The sequence below is a fragment of the Lissotriton helveticus genome, chromosome 2_1 (assembly GCF_964261635.1).
Source record: "Lissotriton helveticus chromosome 2_1, aLisHel1.1, whole genome shotgun sequence".
In the NCBI taxonomy this organism is placed as follows: Eukaryota; Metazoa; Chordata; class Amphibia; order Caudata; family Salamandridae; genus Lissotriton; species Lissotriton helveticus.
The window spans coordinates 1,604,236,633-1,604,252,614 of NC_136059.1; the positions used below are offsets into that span (position 1 = coordinate 1,604,236,633).

Below are 15,982 nucleotides of genomic sequence, written 5' to 3' on the forward strand. Positions count from 1 at the left end.
AACGCAAGCACTGGCAAAGCCAATCGAATTGCCTGTTGTGTGCTAAAAAGAGTTCCGGTGCCTCATTAAGATACCGAGCTGGTGCCTCATTGGCATCTGCAGTACAAGCTTTCCTCACACACAGAACAGATACATTATGGTCAGCAGCAATATAAAGCACTTACGGACAAAGATCAGGCAATGCCAGGGCAGAAGCAGTGCCAACCTAGAGAATAGGTAAAGCATAGGGGCCAGCGGTGAACACTTCCCTCCCAGGGAGAATAGGAACAGCAAATGTAGCGGAAATGCAAGCTCCACCCACAGGTAAAGAACAATTACTGCACGCAGAATTTGTATGACTGCGACATCAACGGTGCACGGCTTTCACAAAAACAGAACTGGTCCAATTCTGGCACCATACTGTATACACACAAGATTTAAATTGTATTAAACTTTGAAATGAATGGTCACTTGAGCTCGGAAGTAGGGAGCAATTACATACAGCTAACAGGGAGAAACATATGTACCTCAAAAAGATTGAAGCTAAACTCAGTCTACAATCTTATATTAATTCCAAATTCAAGCCAATGGCATGGTTCATTTGACATGTACCGGTACAGACGGAATGCAATCTGTGCACAACACTTAATGCACAGGATCCACATGCATGGACTTGGTGTGGAAAACACTTCCCAAACATTAGTTATGTTATTCAATCTAGCATGCACGGTGCACATTATATACTCGAACACGGAATTCTTGATATGCACATTACCTCCATCGCTAAAAGCAACTTGAAAGAGCGATACTGCATCAGTAAATAGAATTTCTTGATAGGAACATTATTGCATATTATTTCAAAGGTCTCATGCAACAGATGTTAAAGCTACATTCAGAACAGATCATTTGCCTGGGCACAGCTGCTTGTGTTGGGGTTTCAGTTGTGGGAAAAATAAGGCCAAGGCCCTCATTAAATATAGTTTATACAGCTATGGTTGAACCCATTAAAATTGGTTAAAGGCTGTTTTAAGGTTCGAATCCTTCTTCACAGCCAGGGATTTCTCATCCACCCAATATCTAAAAATTAAGTGAAAGCTTTGAGGTAACCTGGAGACCCGAGCTTCCAATCTAATCCTCTAATGCGGCAAATGTGCACTGCTCCTGTAGTCATGGAAAGCAATGCATTCTGATATAGTTGTATTCCTCTGTGTAAATTCAGAAAATGGACACGGTAATAACTCGGTGAAAGCCATCAAGGTTTTAAAATAGCTTTGTCGCGAATGGTTTTCCCGTATAAGCCTGCCACAGCTAAGCTTGTATGGATAAGGTTCATACATATATAAACAGAGAATGTTAGGATCTGCAAAATGTAGTCTTCTGGAGAAAAAAATAAGCGAGAGGTAGGCCAGAGCCCGAAGGATGAAAACTACAGCAAAAGCAAGCAGCAAAATAACATCTTGAAGAGCAATCATGAGGTGCCAAATTGGGTGGTGGAGGGGATGAGCTGATCAGCGTTTGATAATCGTGTAAAAATCCAAATGATAAAAGAATGGTTATTTAAAAGTGGGAATGTGGATATCTAATACACATATGCTACGCAACAATCCTACTTTTCAATTATCAATTAATTAAAGCCAACAGGGTTTGCAAATACATTTGAGTATGCAATGTAGGTTTCCGGAAAGTGAAATAACTGAAATAAGGGGTACACATATCCTATTAAGCAGGGATTAAAGTGCGGTGTAGTAGTGGTGCTAGATTTATGATGCTCACTGGTAAAAAGGTGGTGAAGGGACAGAAGAAATGGTTACTGTATGGCATCAGTAATTAATTAAAAATGTAATAATAAATGAAGGTCCCAACGTTTTTTCTCAGGCCGCCATCGGTGGTACACCATATTCCGCCGGTACACCATAATCCGCCTAGTCTTGATTCCACCTCACTTTCACCCCTACACTTCCTGATTATCTTATTCTCTCACTCTGCTTTCTGCCTTTGCCCTGTTTCCTATCTTTTTCTTCCTCATTCTTTCTCTCTTTCTCTGACTCAGACTCTCTGTTGATCAAAGTCTGATGATAAGAACTAAGTCCTCATCCACAAAACTGAGTGCCATGAGCACCACATGCACAATCCATGAATATCTAAATCTAAGGAGGGTAACAACGCTTGGTTATCCCATCACATTGCTATAACAAAGATGTGGTGATTCAGGGCAACATTATTGGTGCATCTCTTCGACAAGACCCCAGTCTCTAGAGGAGAAGACATAGTTTGTAGCCACAATTCTGGTCTTGTGTCCGAAACATTCACTAGATATATATTTCCAAAATAGAAATGACTCAGAAGCAAGCCATCCCATTTTATGCTAAACAAACTAGTAATTCTATTCACCTACAAAATCGGACCCTACCATTCTTCAATTCAGGAAAGTGATACAAATCCATGTCTTAAACAATTTCCTTATTTAACATTATCGATGACCCACTATCAGATCCATGTATTCTCCACCAAATAGCAGGACCCCTTTACCCACCTACTCGCAATTATGTACACAGCCATGAACAAAACCCCGCTTCTGTCACCCATGTCAGTGGAATGATATCCCTGAAGTACTTTGTTGTTGTCTGTGCTCCGAGTGCTCTCGGAAAAGCATGGGGGCTGAGTTTGAAGTTAAGCTTGTACTTCATAAGTAGGGGTGCATATAATGATAAGCATCCCAGCATAGGCAGACAAGTATGTTCTTCAGGCTAGGTACTAGGGGCCTCATTTACTACTTTTTGAAATAGGGCAGTGCAGCAAGTCTACTTGCTGAGCTGCCCTGCGTCAAAAGGAAAGGACAGGAATGCACCATATTAATGAAATACAGTGCATTCCTGCCCACTCGGTCTGTGCCGGTGCACAAATGAGTGCCTAGTGCCAACGCACCCTTGCATCGTGGTGCAAGGGTGCCTGCATTGTTGGCGCAATTGTGCCTTCACCATTATGTATAAATAGGAGTACGTCCACAGAATGTTCTCAATAGTGTCAAGATATACATATTTTGTTTCCAAAAATGACCATCCTGTGCATGGCTACGCCAGGGTGTTTTGTAAGCAGACCCGATGATGAAGCATGTCACAGACAGACTTGTGTGTGAGTGAGGGCAAATTTACTAACACTGTTTATGCCCCGTATGCGTTGTTCAGTCTCTTTTTCCTCTCTACCCCTCTTGGTGTGTTTAGACATGAGTTGGCCGACCAATCATTTAATGGCCTTCAGTCACTCTGAGGGACGTACTATCAGGACAAATATAGCAACCGCAAATAAGCGTGTTTGATGAACGGAACACTTTTCTGAGCTTGTCGACAAAGAGTCATTTTCAAGATGAGAGACTTTGTGCACGCTATTCTAACTGTCAAGGGCAGAAATCACATCTCGCTCAAGCAAATCCCAAACACTGCTATTTCATTAGAAAAAACAGATCTTATCTTGTGCCTTGATTGTGTTCCCATTCTCTTCCATGTTTGCATCTTCCACATCTTCATCTACTGTCACCTCTTTTTTTTAAGAGTCTTTCAAAAAACCAAGAGGAGTATTTGAGAAAATGGACATGGGACCAGCTGCACCCTGAAAATACAACCTATCTGACAAATGTACTGAGTCCGCTGCCAAAATAGGATTAAATAATACTTTAGTACATGACTACACTTGCAGAAGAACACTTTCAACACAGCAGTGCTTAACCACACTGTGAAACAAAGAAAATGAGAAATGCCCATGCCCAAAAATTAATACGAATAGCTATTAACATAGAAATCAAAGACCTTTAATGACAGTAGCAATCAACCAACATGTGAATTAATTTCCCAATTAGCATCTTGTAAGTTTAGACGTTTAACTACAGTGTTAATTTTAGCTTGGTGCTCTCTCCAGTCAAATGTGATGTAGCTATTCTGCAAAACCCAAACGCTAGACAGCAATTATAAGAAACTATCCACAAATGAAACTACTTTTTAAGATCCCATATTTAAAAAAGGGAATAGGGCGGACCCGGCCTGCTACAGACCAATCTCCTTGCTGGACTCTGCCGTCAAAATCTTAGGCAGGGTCATTTTGCACAGAATGGAGGATTGGCTGGAGGAGAGCGGGATCCTTTCAGACCTGCAGTACGGGTTCAGGGCACATAGAGGGACAATTGACCAATGCCTGAACCTTCATTTAATTATCAGTAAATACACTGTGGTGAAGGGGGGGCTTCTTTATTTGGGATTTATGGACCTATCCTCAGCGTCTGATTTGGTTAATCGCCCAAAATTATGGACCATCTTATACAACTTTGGTTTGGACACTACTTTGGTTAATTTTTTACATGACCTCCACTCTAATTTGTTTGCAACGGTTAGGGCATCAAGGGACGGTAGGTGCACAGCAAAGTTTAGATCAGGGAGAGGGGTCAGACAAGGGTGCATCTTGGCCCCTCTACTCTTTACACTGTACATCAATGCCTTGGGGAAATTTCTGAACACAGCCACCCTGGATATTCCGCGTATGGGGGGCCTACCTATTCCGGTCCTCCAATACGCGGACGACGCTGTTCTTATAGCGCGGACTGGCATAGGGCTTCAAAAACTTTTGGACCATTTCGGCCAGTTCATGGAAGCCCTTGATTTAAAAATTAATACCGTCAAGTCCCATGTCATGGTCGTTGGGTCGCGAAAGAAAAACATGAAGATCAGATCTTTCAGCTCCAATAATTCACCAATTTCAAGGGTGCCCTCCTTTTGCTATCTGGGTGTCACTTTTGACGAGAGAGGAACCTGGAAGCCACAATTGAAACTCAAGGAAAATGGAGTAATTAGGTCAACAACAGCACTTCTGAGCTTCTCAAAAAAATTGGGCTCTAAACCTATGGAAGCAATGACCAGGATCTATAGAGCCAAATGCTTGGCAATTGCTTCCTACGGGGCAGACATTTGGGGCTATGTTCCAGTCTCAGGCATACAAATTGCCGAAAATAATTTCATACGGGCCTTGTTGACTCTCCCGAAATCTTCCCCCACACATTCAACACATAATGAACTAGGTATGGGGTACGTTACTGATCTTCTAAAAATGTCCCCAGTACTTTGCTGGATTAAAACCTGGACCAATGAAGAAATCAGTCTGAATCACTCCATCCTTAAGGATTGTATATCTCTAGATAAAGCTCTTACCATCCCGTGGCTGGCATATGTTAGAGCGGCATGTGCGAGCCTAGGGCGTCCGGAAATATACTCTCTTCCGCAAAATCTCAAAAAAGAGGATGCAAAGTGGGTGAAACAACATTTTCGATCTCTGTTGGAAGGCGAAAGAGAATCGGCTGAAATCAGTAAACCTACAGTCAGATTACTTTTTCAACTTTCCACTACTACAGAGATGGAACCCTATCTAAAATATGTCACAAAGCCCTACCATCGATTTCTGCTCATAAGGTTTAGATTTAATTTGATCCATCTCATCCTTGGCACGTATACAGATTGGGGTACTCCAGAAAATTTACCTCCTTGTACATGCGACTGTTTTTCAACACAGGATACTCTGCATCTGGTTATGCTGTGTGAGCACTATTTGGTTCTGCGAAAAAAAATTCTTGTGCCTATTTTAAAACCTTTAAATTTTGTTCAGGTACGGCTAGCATTACTATATTTACAGATGTTGAACTCAGTGCCAGTCACTTTTGGCGTAGCCTGTTTTTTAGTAGCTGCCACCAGACAGAAAAGAGTAAGAACTGCCGCATTATCAATTCATGAAATTTGATTGTTAGTATATACTCTGGTGAGATTTATATACTGTTATTCTTAGGTGTTCCCTGTATCTACCAAATCCCTTTTTATTAATGTCCCTTTTTTCCCTTGCTTTTAAGTAGGAATGCAATCAACTCTCTTTATTTATTTAATTGTTTTTTTATAAAATATTATCTTTGTATCATGTATTGCTTTTATGGTTTTAATCAACCGAATAAAGTTTTTTGACTGACTGACTGACAAGATCTTTTCAAGGATCAGCTATAAGAATACAACTGAAAGTACTGGTGGCAATAAGACTGTATTATCACAGAAAAGCATAACATGAAGAAAACGTGAATTGAATGACATCAATATCTTGCCATCATCCACTTAGAAGTGTGCTCCATGCACCAAGCACATGCCTAACCAAGCAGACGCACAGCATAACTGTGTGCCCACTTTAAATTCAAGGGCATTATCCAACTATGGGGAGGTGATTTGCTGCACTTTGGCAGTGGCGGCCGGCACAGGTAAGGGCGGTGCGGCGGGCGCGGAAGTCGACAGACGCAGGGATAGGTATTATTTATTTATTCAATTGTACCTATTCCATCGTCTGTCGACTCCCCACCCTGCCCCACCATGCTTACCTGTGCCGGCTGCTGCTGCACTTTGGCTTAGTTAAGCTCAGGAAAAAGGGAACAGGGATTTACCCCTTTGGACGGACATGAAACAAGCAAGAAGCTCTTAGAAGCGGAACACACTTTGGTTCTGCATGAGTCCCACCTCTACCTGACAAAGGAGGATGGGAAGTTGAGTGCCGACACGCTGAATATCCTTCAATTTTTTATCGAAAAAAGAAGATTAATGAGCTCCGCGAGAGAAAAATCTGCTGTGAGTCACTATTCTGCTGTCATTACTGTTTTGCATGGAGTTTCAATTTCTGGGAGGTTGACACGTGTGATTTGCGTGAAGAAACCAGTCAATAACTTCACTTGGTACATTACAGCACCATAAAAAAACATCAGAACAAAGAAAAAAGAAGATACCATAAATATGAATTATGTGTATTAAAAACATATTCCAGTTCTTAAGATCCACATATGTACAAAACAGTTAACAAATAGAGTCCATATTGCTAAAAACCTAATACAAGGTCATAAAGCTCCCTCCTAACAAAAAACTATGTCTCTAGGAAACCTCTTTGTATGGTAGATGCTTGTCATAGACAATTTACAAGAGATAAGAAAATGACGGGGTGTAGTTGCTGTAAATACCTTGCTGGCACTTTTCCTAATTTACAGTAAATACAGAAGAGCAGGTTTCCGCTGCTTAAAATGTAAAAGTTTCAGTAGCAGGATGATGAAAAAGTTCCTCAGTATCGCTTAAAAATCACAAAAAAATACCATGTGTTAAGTGCTTTGCTCTGAAAACTCATCACAAGGGCAAATCAGTAAGTAAGTAAAGGTGTTATTTGTATTTTTAAAAGCTACCAATGTGTGTGCTAAATTGAGACGAAATCTAGTCAATAAAAATCTGTGATGCACATGGGTCACATTGTCATTATAAGGCTGAATTCCAGGCTGAATTAACAAGTCTGCATGGCATAATAAGGGAGGAACTAAATAAATCTCCTCTTAATATGGCATTCCCAATTCAGCAAGACAAGTATACAGAGACGTTTTAAGGCATGGGCAAGGTCGGCTCTGGCTCAGGGCCCCCTCCTTTCTAGGGGCCCCATCACTTAGCTTTCAGAATAGTCCCAGGCAGTGGTATAGCGCAAAAATGATGCCCCCCTTCACATTATAAAAAGGGGCTCCCAGATCTCTAATATATCATAAATATTCAAAGGCTTTACACTGAATGAGGCCCACCTGAAGGACTGGGGTCCCCTTTAATATTTGGGGGCCAAAAAGAGCATTGTCAATGATCACACCATAGTTGCTCAGTGCTTGAATGTGCTGAAAATGGAAAATAAATTCTGAGTTGTTCCAAGCAGGGGGCCACAAATTATGTAAGGCCCGGGGCCCCCAAAATTCTTAAGATGTCCCTGCAAATATAGTTAGCACAACTCATAATGAAGGCAAGCTTTCTTTTCAGGAAAATTTTCCACCTCCAGGAGTGTGTCTACATTTGAATACCCCCAAACAGGGCCGGACTGGCCGTTGCGGGCACCGGGCAATCCCCTGGTGCGCCGCAAGGGTGGGGGCTGGTTTTGAGCCCCCGGGGGCTGTTTTTGTTACAGGACCGATTTTGCAGCATAGCTGCAAAATCGGCCGAAAACCGGCCCTGGGAAAGAGCTCATCACACCTCCACCCTCAAGGCCGGACTGGGAACTAAAGCCGGCCCTGGCAAAGTGCTTGGACGCCCCCCTCCCTCCCCTCTGGGGGTTGGGGGTGCCGCCGAGTTCTTTGCCAGGGCCGGTTTCGGCCGATTTTGTTACAGGGCCGATTTTGCTGCAAAAACGGCCCTGTGACAAAATCGCCCCCATGGGCCCAAAAACGGCCCCCACCCGTGCGGCGCACCAGGGGATTGCCCGGTGCCCGCTACGGCCAGTCCGGGCCTGCCCACCCTACGCCTCGGGGGCCGGCCGAGCACTTTGCCAGGGCCGGTTTTGGTTCCCAGTCCGGCCTGCCCCCAAATGCCTGCCCCATAACAAACGAAAGGCCCGCATATACAGGCATTTACTTCAGAGGCTTCCTGCCTAACCTGGTGCAAATGTACACATGGCGGCAATAGCCTTTTCGAAGTATGGCCTTCCGGTTTCCAACAAAGAACACCCGATAGTTGAAGAATGAAAAAGCAGGCCTTAAGAAATCACCGTACTCACACTTTATCCGTTCCATAGCTCCTGTAGTCTACTGCTGCTGACACGGAGACGATGAGTGCGGGCATGCCGTAGCCAACCAGGTAGAAATATTTCCTTCGGGAGTGCTCACTCTCGAAGACCTCCACAAGCATGATGTATAGCTGCACCCCCTCAAGGAACATCCAGGTGAAGGCCGCCAGGAAGAAAAAATGCAGCAGAGCAGCGAACACTGCACAAGCAATCTAACAGAAGAAAAAACAGACATATTGTTTGTGGAAATAACACTGATTTATTGCGGCCCATTAAAGCGGAAGCTGGTGCGCTAAGTCATAAATGTGTCATGAACTTGCAAACATTTTCCCACATTCAGCTTAAAAGTCTGAGCCTCTGCGCGCGTTGCACACAAATTAGGGAACTAGGAGGCCTGGGTTGTAATTGCAGCTGGTATACTTGACCATAATTCAGATGATTGTGGACAAACCACTTTTTTCTTTGCCTCAAATTGTAGCGGGGGTCAGTTCTACTAAAGTATGCGAAAGATGTGTTATGCAATTATTTAAACACCGCCCTCCCTGGTGTACACAGTTTTGAGTCTTCTCCAACCCCTATTTACACGCAGAGCACCACTGCTCCCTCTCTGTGTTTGCACTATTTAAATATCAATACATATACAGCCTGATTCATCAAGCCGAATTGCGCTCGCAAAGGGCCAGATTCTGAGAATCTGGCCCATTGCGAGCGCAATTTTTGCATTTGGGATTCATCATCCCAAATGCAAAAATCGGTAATTGCTAATTCGCTAAATTGCGAGGAATTACATTTAAGGAATCTCTATTTGAGATTCCTTAAATGCAATTCATCAACCATTTTTAAATTGCTAATTCGCAATTTCGGGCCGCTATTTACAGAGAGGTCAGACCTCTCGGTAAATAGCAAAAACTTAGAAAAATGCTTTTAAAAGCATTTTTCTAAGTTGCATGTTGCACACACACATGTCCTTTGGACATGTGTGTGCGCAACACCAGTTTCAATTTGCATTTAAGGGTTGCTACAGGGTGTCCTTTGGACACCCCTGGCACCCTTTAAATCGCTATCTTATTTGCGAGTAGCAAATTGCTAATCGCAAATAAGGAATACTCCCCATTCATTCCTATGGGCCTTCTGGCCCATAGGAATGAATGGGGAGTTATTCTTTATTTGCGAGTAGCAATTTGCTACTCGCAAATAAGGAATGTGAAGGAATCGCTATTTATTTAGCAATTCCTACATGAATACCGTTTTGCGAGTCCTTAATAGCGATTCGCTATGAATCGCTATTAGGGGCTCGCAAAACGGCCCGTTGATGAATCAGGCTGTTTATCCCTTGAATTACACGCATAAACTTGGCAAAATGAGTGGAGGTAGATTCACCTCAAAACCAAGTACTGTCTAAGCTTGTTACACTGCTTTGCTGTGGAGGAAGTGGTTCTGTGGCCATGGTAAAGAATAGGATTTTTTTTTTAGAAAGAAACAGCCAGACAACTGGAAATTGTAACTATTAATAGAATCAGGACTTTGAAAAAGCCACTGGCCTGGGACGTTTAAAACTATGGCCTAACCGCTGATTTGCCATCCATCACTTTCTCAAAGCAATTTGCAAACCATACAGGTTAAGACACAAACTCATTTGAAAATATGTGATTTGGGGGTCATTAAAGGCACCGGTGCAACAATAAGTTAAAAAAAGCGGGAACTTCAGCTTTGATTACAAATGTTTTTTTAATTCGTGATCTCTGTGCATATGTCTAATTACAACTGCAAGTGGAGCGATGTTTTTCACACCCGTGGCTGTATTATGGAAGTGCCCCAGAGGCGCAACGGGCATTTGCGCCCACTTTGCGTGCCCCGGGGCACTTTGGTAATACACAAGGGGCCGCAGATGCTTGTACATCCCCTTCTGTAATACCGATAGCGCTGATGCTGCCCTCCGGAAGGGGTAAAGGGGGTCAAATGGACCCCGCAGACATCCACTTGCCAGAGGGAGCAGCCATTCAGTGCACCCGCTTGCAAGGGGATCTCTAATCCCCCTTAAAAGTGCAGGTGGGTTGCCGCCTGCAGTGTGAAACGCAGAGCGGCTTCAAAGCAGCTGCTCCGTTCTTCACATGAATGTGCTGCCCACAGAGTAGTGCAACTTCACGGCTGCCCTGATGGCAGCGCATTCCATGTAATAGGGCGCATTTTCCCTGTTTGTGCCCAGCACACATGTGTTAGGGGGGTCCGGTGCAAACAGGGAATGTATGCCGCCATTTACATAATAGCACTTTCACATTTTTGCACTAATACACTTTGTTAGGTCAAACCTGACGAAATTCAATAAGGGAAAAGGTACAGTAAAGGCTGGGACATGCAGGTTTTGGTGCAGAATGCACCACAATACACTTGCTATACCTATTCTGCACAACTTAATTGGCAGTGTTGACATACATGGCCCCCGGGAAAATTCCCATTCCCAGGATACCGCCATTTCATGGGTGTGATAATTATCATCTAACTCTGAGGCAATCGAAACTGAGGCCCTGAAGCGTCTGTGAAGGTTATGTGATATTCTGAACAAAATGGATTTTTCTTTGGCCTGCGCTCAGCTGTCTTTCAAAATCAATGTCCATGTGTCACTAAAACAAATATTTTGTTCAAAGTTCTATGTATGTAAATGTGTTCTCTTGGTATGCAAATACAAGAAGGTCACAACAACAATTGCAAATAGTGGAAGTAAGACCAATGAACATGCATTTTTTTGGTTTAATTCGCTATGTACTTAATAATAATGGTAAAGTTCTTACAGGCTGGTCGGTCCTGTTGATGCCAATGAGGAAGAGAAGCTCTGCCACAAAGAGGCTGATGCAGAGGTTTTTGTGGATGGTGTTGCGGTCGCTCTGGAGTCCTCGGAAGAAGCAGAACGTGAATATGCAAATGAGGAGGCAAACGAGCGAGAGTAGGATACCGACCCACGTGATCACATCCAGCAGGAGGTCATGGACTGCATCCGTGTGCTGCAGACAGAATGGAGAAGGTCTCAGTCAAGAGCTGCATGCCAGGAATCCCTCAGTGCCACAGAGAAGGCGGATGGAGACCAGATAATGGACTTTCCCATCACTTACAATGTACCCCAATAGACTCTCCATACCAGCATCTACCCAGTGCTTGATTTGTAAATAAATAGGTGCCAGGGCCCTCGCCATGAGGCCACTGCAGCTTGCACAAATCATTGTTCTACCAGCGCTGGCAGTGACTTAACCAAAACAACTACTACTATCGCACTCCTACAAGGGTGACAATTTGGGCTATTCCAGGTCCCCAATGTTATAAGAATGGTTTGGGCGATAGGTATTAGTCATTTTTAATATGTGATGAATTAATAGATAACAACCCCACCAAGTTGCAGACTGCCATAGCGCCGGTGTTGACAAATAGGTGTCAGTGCCGAGCAATGGAAATCACCGGCTCAAGTTAAGCACTGTGTCTACTCCTCTGTGGAGTGCACCCCGAACACCGACCCCCAGAAGACTAATGGGACAAACTCTCGACAACATATCGAAAAATAAATATCGACAGCTAAGTCTAGATTTTCTATACTTAATTCTACATATATGTACCTACACTTTATATATGTCTTTAATGTACATAAATGCGAACTTAGAAGCAGTACATCCATACTTCCCTATATGTACTTACCTTTAGACATTTTCTACTTCAATATTCTGTCCTCAATAATATTGTACTTAACAGTCACAAATATTTTCCCCTGGAGACCTAAATTATACAATAATATTGTTCCAAGATATTTTGGGGGTCGTATTCTGGGAGTCAATGTTTATTAGTACAATCCTCCTCTACCATTACTGGAACATGCATTTTTACTGGGAAGAAAAATATAAGCTGATGATGTGGAGATGCAATCTCAATTTCCCACCTCTGAATTACTCTTGTTCAACTTTAACCTCAATATTCAGCGACACATGTTTGTGAGTTGTTATGATCATTTAGACATGTCAAATATGTAAGTTACCCAATGATTATGTTAATGATTTGTTTTCTTGTAGCGCTTAGTACCACACATATGCCAAGTCTAAACTCTGTAAATACCATGTTATGACTGAATACATTCGGAAGGATAGAAGCGTAAGTCAGCCGTGATTGCAGTCGAATTCTTGCCATTCTAACTGTTTAAATCACTGATCCACTGTGGAAGCTTGAAGCTCATTGTGAGTACTACATTACAATCTCTGTAAATGTTGTGAGGCACACAGACAACTATATATAAATCACAACATTAAAAAAAATATAGAAACATGCAAATAACTCCCTGATTTTCTTTAACGTTTCAAGTTGCTGAAACTGCAGTATGAGTTCTTTTTTACGACCATCTTACTCACCCTTCGAGTTAAACTGACATTTGCAGTGTGACCGGCGTAGAAACTTTAGGGCTGCACTTGCTCGCTTCCTAGTTAGTCCTTGTCTGACAGAGCCCACTGCATAGTCTCAGTGTAGTTACTTTAGCACATACTGAGGTTCCTAATGGTGGGACAGGGATGTAAGATCTTGGGCAGTGATGTAATACCTTGGAGAGTGATGAAAACCTGGGAATGGGCTGATGAATACTGCAGAAGCCCACGGAGCATCATGTTAATTTTCCCTGGTAGAGGAGGCAGATAGTGGTGTATTCTGTACTAGGTAGAATAGCCACAGAGCTACTCTCATATTCATTGACCTCTGATTCATGTGAATGTAAGAATAACAGTAAAGGGTTGATTTACTCCCTACTGATGTCTGGAGCCAGGGATGGGGTTGAAAGGTATTGTGCACTTCTAAAGTTTCTTGTAAAGTCACCCCTACATCAAAGACATTTTAGAGTATAAGTACAGGGGCTCTGACAACATGTCTGCAGTTCATTCTGGAGTCCTGAGTAGACTCTGAAACTAAGGGAGGCTACGCTGCCAGAAGGGACTGCCACTTTGCCACTGCTCTCCTGTTTTCGCCTGCTGCAAGCTGACTGCTGTATTGCCAGGAGGGGCTGCGACTTTGCACTGTGCTCTTCTGTATTGGCCTGCGTCCTGCTACCTTTGCACTGAGGGAGGGAGGATTCTGCCCTTTACCTCCAGTTACCCCAGGAACTCTGGGGGCTTTTACATCTTGCCTCCTGTTAGAAGTCTCCGGGCCACAAAAGACTTCTCATTGTTCAGCCCGAGCACTCCCTGCAACCTAACCAGCATGATTTGGGCTTTCCAACACACCTGCACTACTAGTTGCACTCACCCTCTAGAATGTGGTGTGTTGACGTGCAAATTCGCCCAAGCTGTGCTCTCGGCCTCCCACAGTAGCAACCCTGCTGGCATTTCTATCCTGCAAGCAGTGCCCTTGCAGCAAAGCCGCTGCTCCATTTTCAGGGCCCTGCAGAACTGTAAGCCGCTTCAGAGTGTGGACACATTGCTGGGAGAAACCCAGGAAACTACCCTGCAGAAACTGATACCGACTCCCTGCCCCCGAGTGCCGATCTGGAGGTGCGTTGCGGTGTTGATGCCTTGTGCTACTCCCTTATTCTCTGACTCATCGTTCTCCCCCAAGACTGATCAAGTTAGACTAAGGTCATACTGCCACATTAATTTTTTCTGCTTAGCGCCAGGATGCTCCTCTGGGACTGGCAGTCGCCCTTTAGAAATGCAATACTCATACTCGTTAGGTTAGGGTGTGATATATATATGTCGACAGGGTATCATGGACTCTAAAACAAGCAAGGAAAATAACCTTCCAGCCACTGGTTAGGCAGTAGTAGACAGCCGTAACTGATGTGCAGCAAGGGCCTTTCATCCCTTGGCCTGGTTGCCACTACACCTACTGCCATAATAACAATCCTAACCCGAGAAAAGCCATTTATAAATAAATAAAATTCCCATGCATGAGTAGACTACGCTGATTGGCACATCAGAAGGAAATAGCATGTACAGTGAATCTAAATCGAATGTTTGCTGCAGCTTTATCGCAGCATAAGCCATGCGAAGTCTCCCAGTGCCATCCAGGATCCAGACTGGAGAAAGTCAAAACACTGCCGTCACTGCACCACCGTCAATGCTCAAAACAGATCGAGCAAAATCTGATTAATTTCTCATTTGTTGTTGTTGTTGCTTGCCTGCCAAACCACAATAAACTCACATCCGTGTCAGTCAATCACTGATAGGGTATGCTACAGTGTCAGCCCTCGTCAAAGGCAACCCATAGCCTCTCAGCACTTTAACGTCATCAACTTGACAGAGCGAAAGATTGATCGGCATCGAGTGATAATGAAAAAGGGGGACCGGATTCCAGACTTTTTTCTTTTAAATGCAAATACTCCCAGCCTGCTGAGAAGTACTACCGCTTTGTTGTATTTCTGGACACGTTTTATATGGTAGACCTTTAACCCTTTCCATGCTGATGACGGCCCCCAGCCGTCATGCATCACGGTGGGCGTGTGCTGATGACGGCTGGGGGCCGTCATGAACCCGCCCACTCATTAAAACTGGCGCAGAATCGCGGCCGCGCCCAAGGGGTTAATAGTTCTTCTTGAAAAACAACTCGAAAACAGATTTGCGGATATTTATTTCATGTTGTGAGCGTTAAAGTAGGGTGCTAAGATATAGAGGAATTACTGTTCAATCTAAAATCTGAGAAATAAAGCACTTTGCTGCCAAGAGAGTTAGACATTGCATATTCAGACCAAATGGCATCAAATGTAACAAATGTAACTTGGCTGTCCTTCCCTGGTGAAGGCCTGCTAAAAACAAAGGTCACGCATACTTCCATGTTTTCAGCATGACCACAGCCTTCCTTTGTCTGTTGCTTGAAGCAGAAGGAAATATGAATTAAGAAAATACTACTGCAGTACAAGCTTATATAGCACAAGTAGTCCACAGCATGTAACATCTTCAGTGGGTTCTTCAGAAAACGGATGTATGACGTTACAACGCAGGCTATTACAACGCCTGCCTTTACAACACGGTTTTTACATCGCAAATCTTTACAACGCATAGCGCTTAGAGGTGCTGGATAGTAAAAAGTTTAATTTTCTATTCCAACTCCAGTCCCCGTGGACACTAGGGAAGGTGTTGGATAGAAAATTAAACTTATTCCCTATCCTAGAGCGCCCCCCAGCGCAATGCGTTGTAATAGTTTGCGTTGTAATGACCGCGTTGTAATGGTAGTGCGTTGTAAAAGTTTCGTTGTAAAGGTTGTTTACCTCAGAAAACACTTAAATATTCTGTTTTTAGTGGTTGCCCACCAGGTAAATGAGAATAGAGACGTTGGGGAATCCAGAAAGCAGTGTTTAAACCACCAGCTCCCAAGTCCCCAAAAGAGGATTTGAAGATGGGCTTCATCACTGTCATGGTCTCCGCAGCATACTTTAGAGACCCGATTAGAAGCCAACTTGATGCACCCTCAG

At 43.5% G+C, this 15,982-nt stretch overlaps 1 protein-coding gene across 9 annotated transcripts in view; it reads right to left on the bottom strand.

Moving 5' to 3' along the window:
- ADGRL3 (adhesion G protein-coupled receptor L3) overlaps positions 1 to 15,982 on the bottom strand; it is a 777,598-nt gene that overhangs the window by 137,749 nt on the left and 623,867 nt on the right. For all 9 annotated transcript variants that reach the window (XM_078676566.1, XM_078676564.1, XM_078676569.1 and 6 more), the window contains 2 exons: positions 11,349 to 11,558; positions 8,551 to 8,771 (listed from right to left, as the gene is read on the bottom strand). In XM_078676566.1, coding sequence (XP_078532692.1) covers positions 8,551 to 8,771; positions 11,349 to 11,558 — 431 coding nt within the window. The remainder of the gene's footprint in view (positions 1 to 8,550; positions 8,772 to 11,348; positions 11,559 to 15,982) is intronic.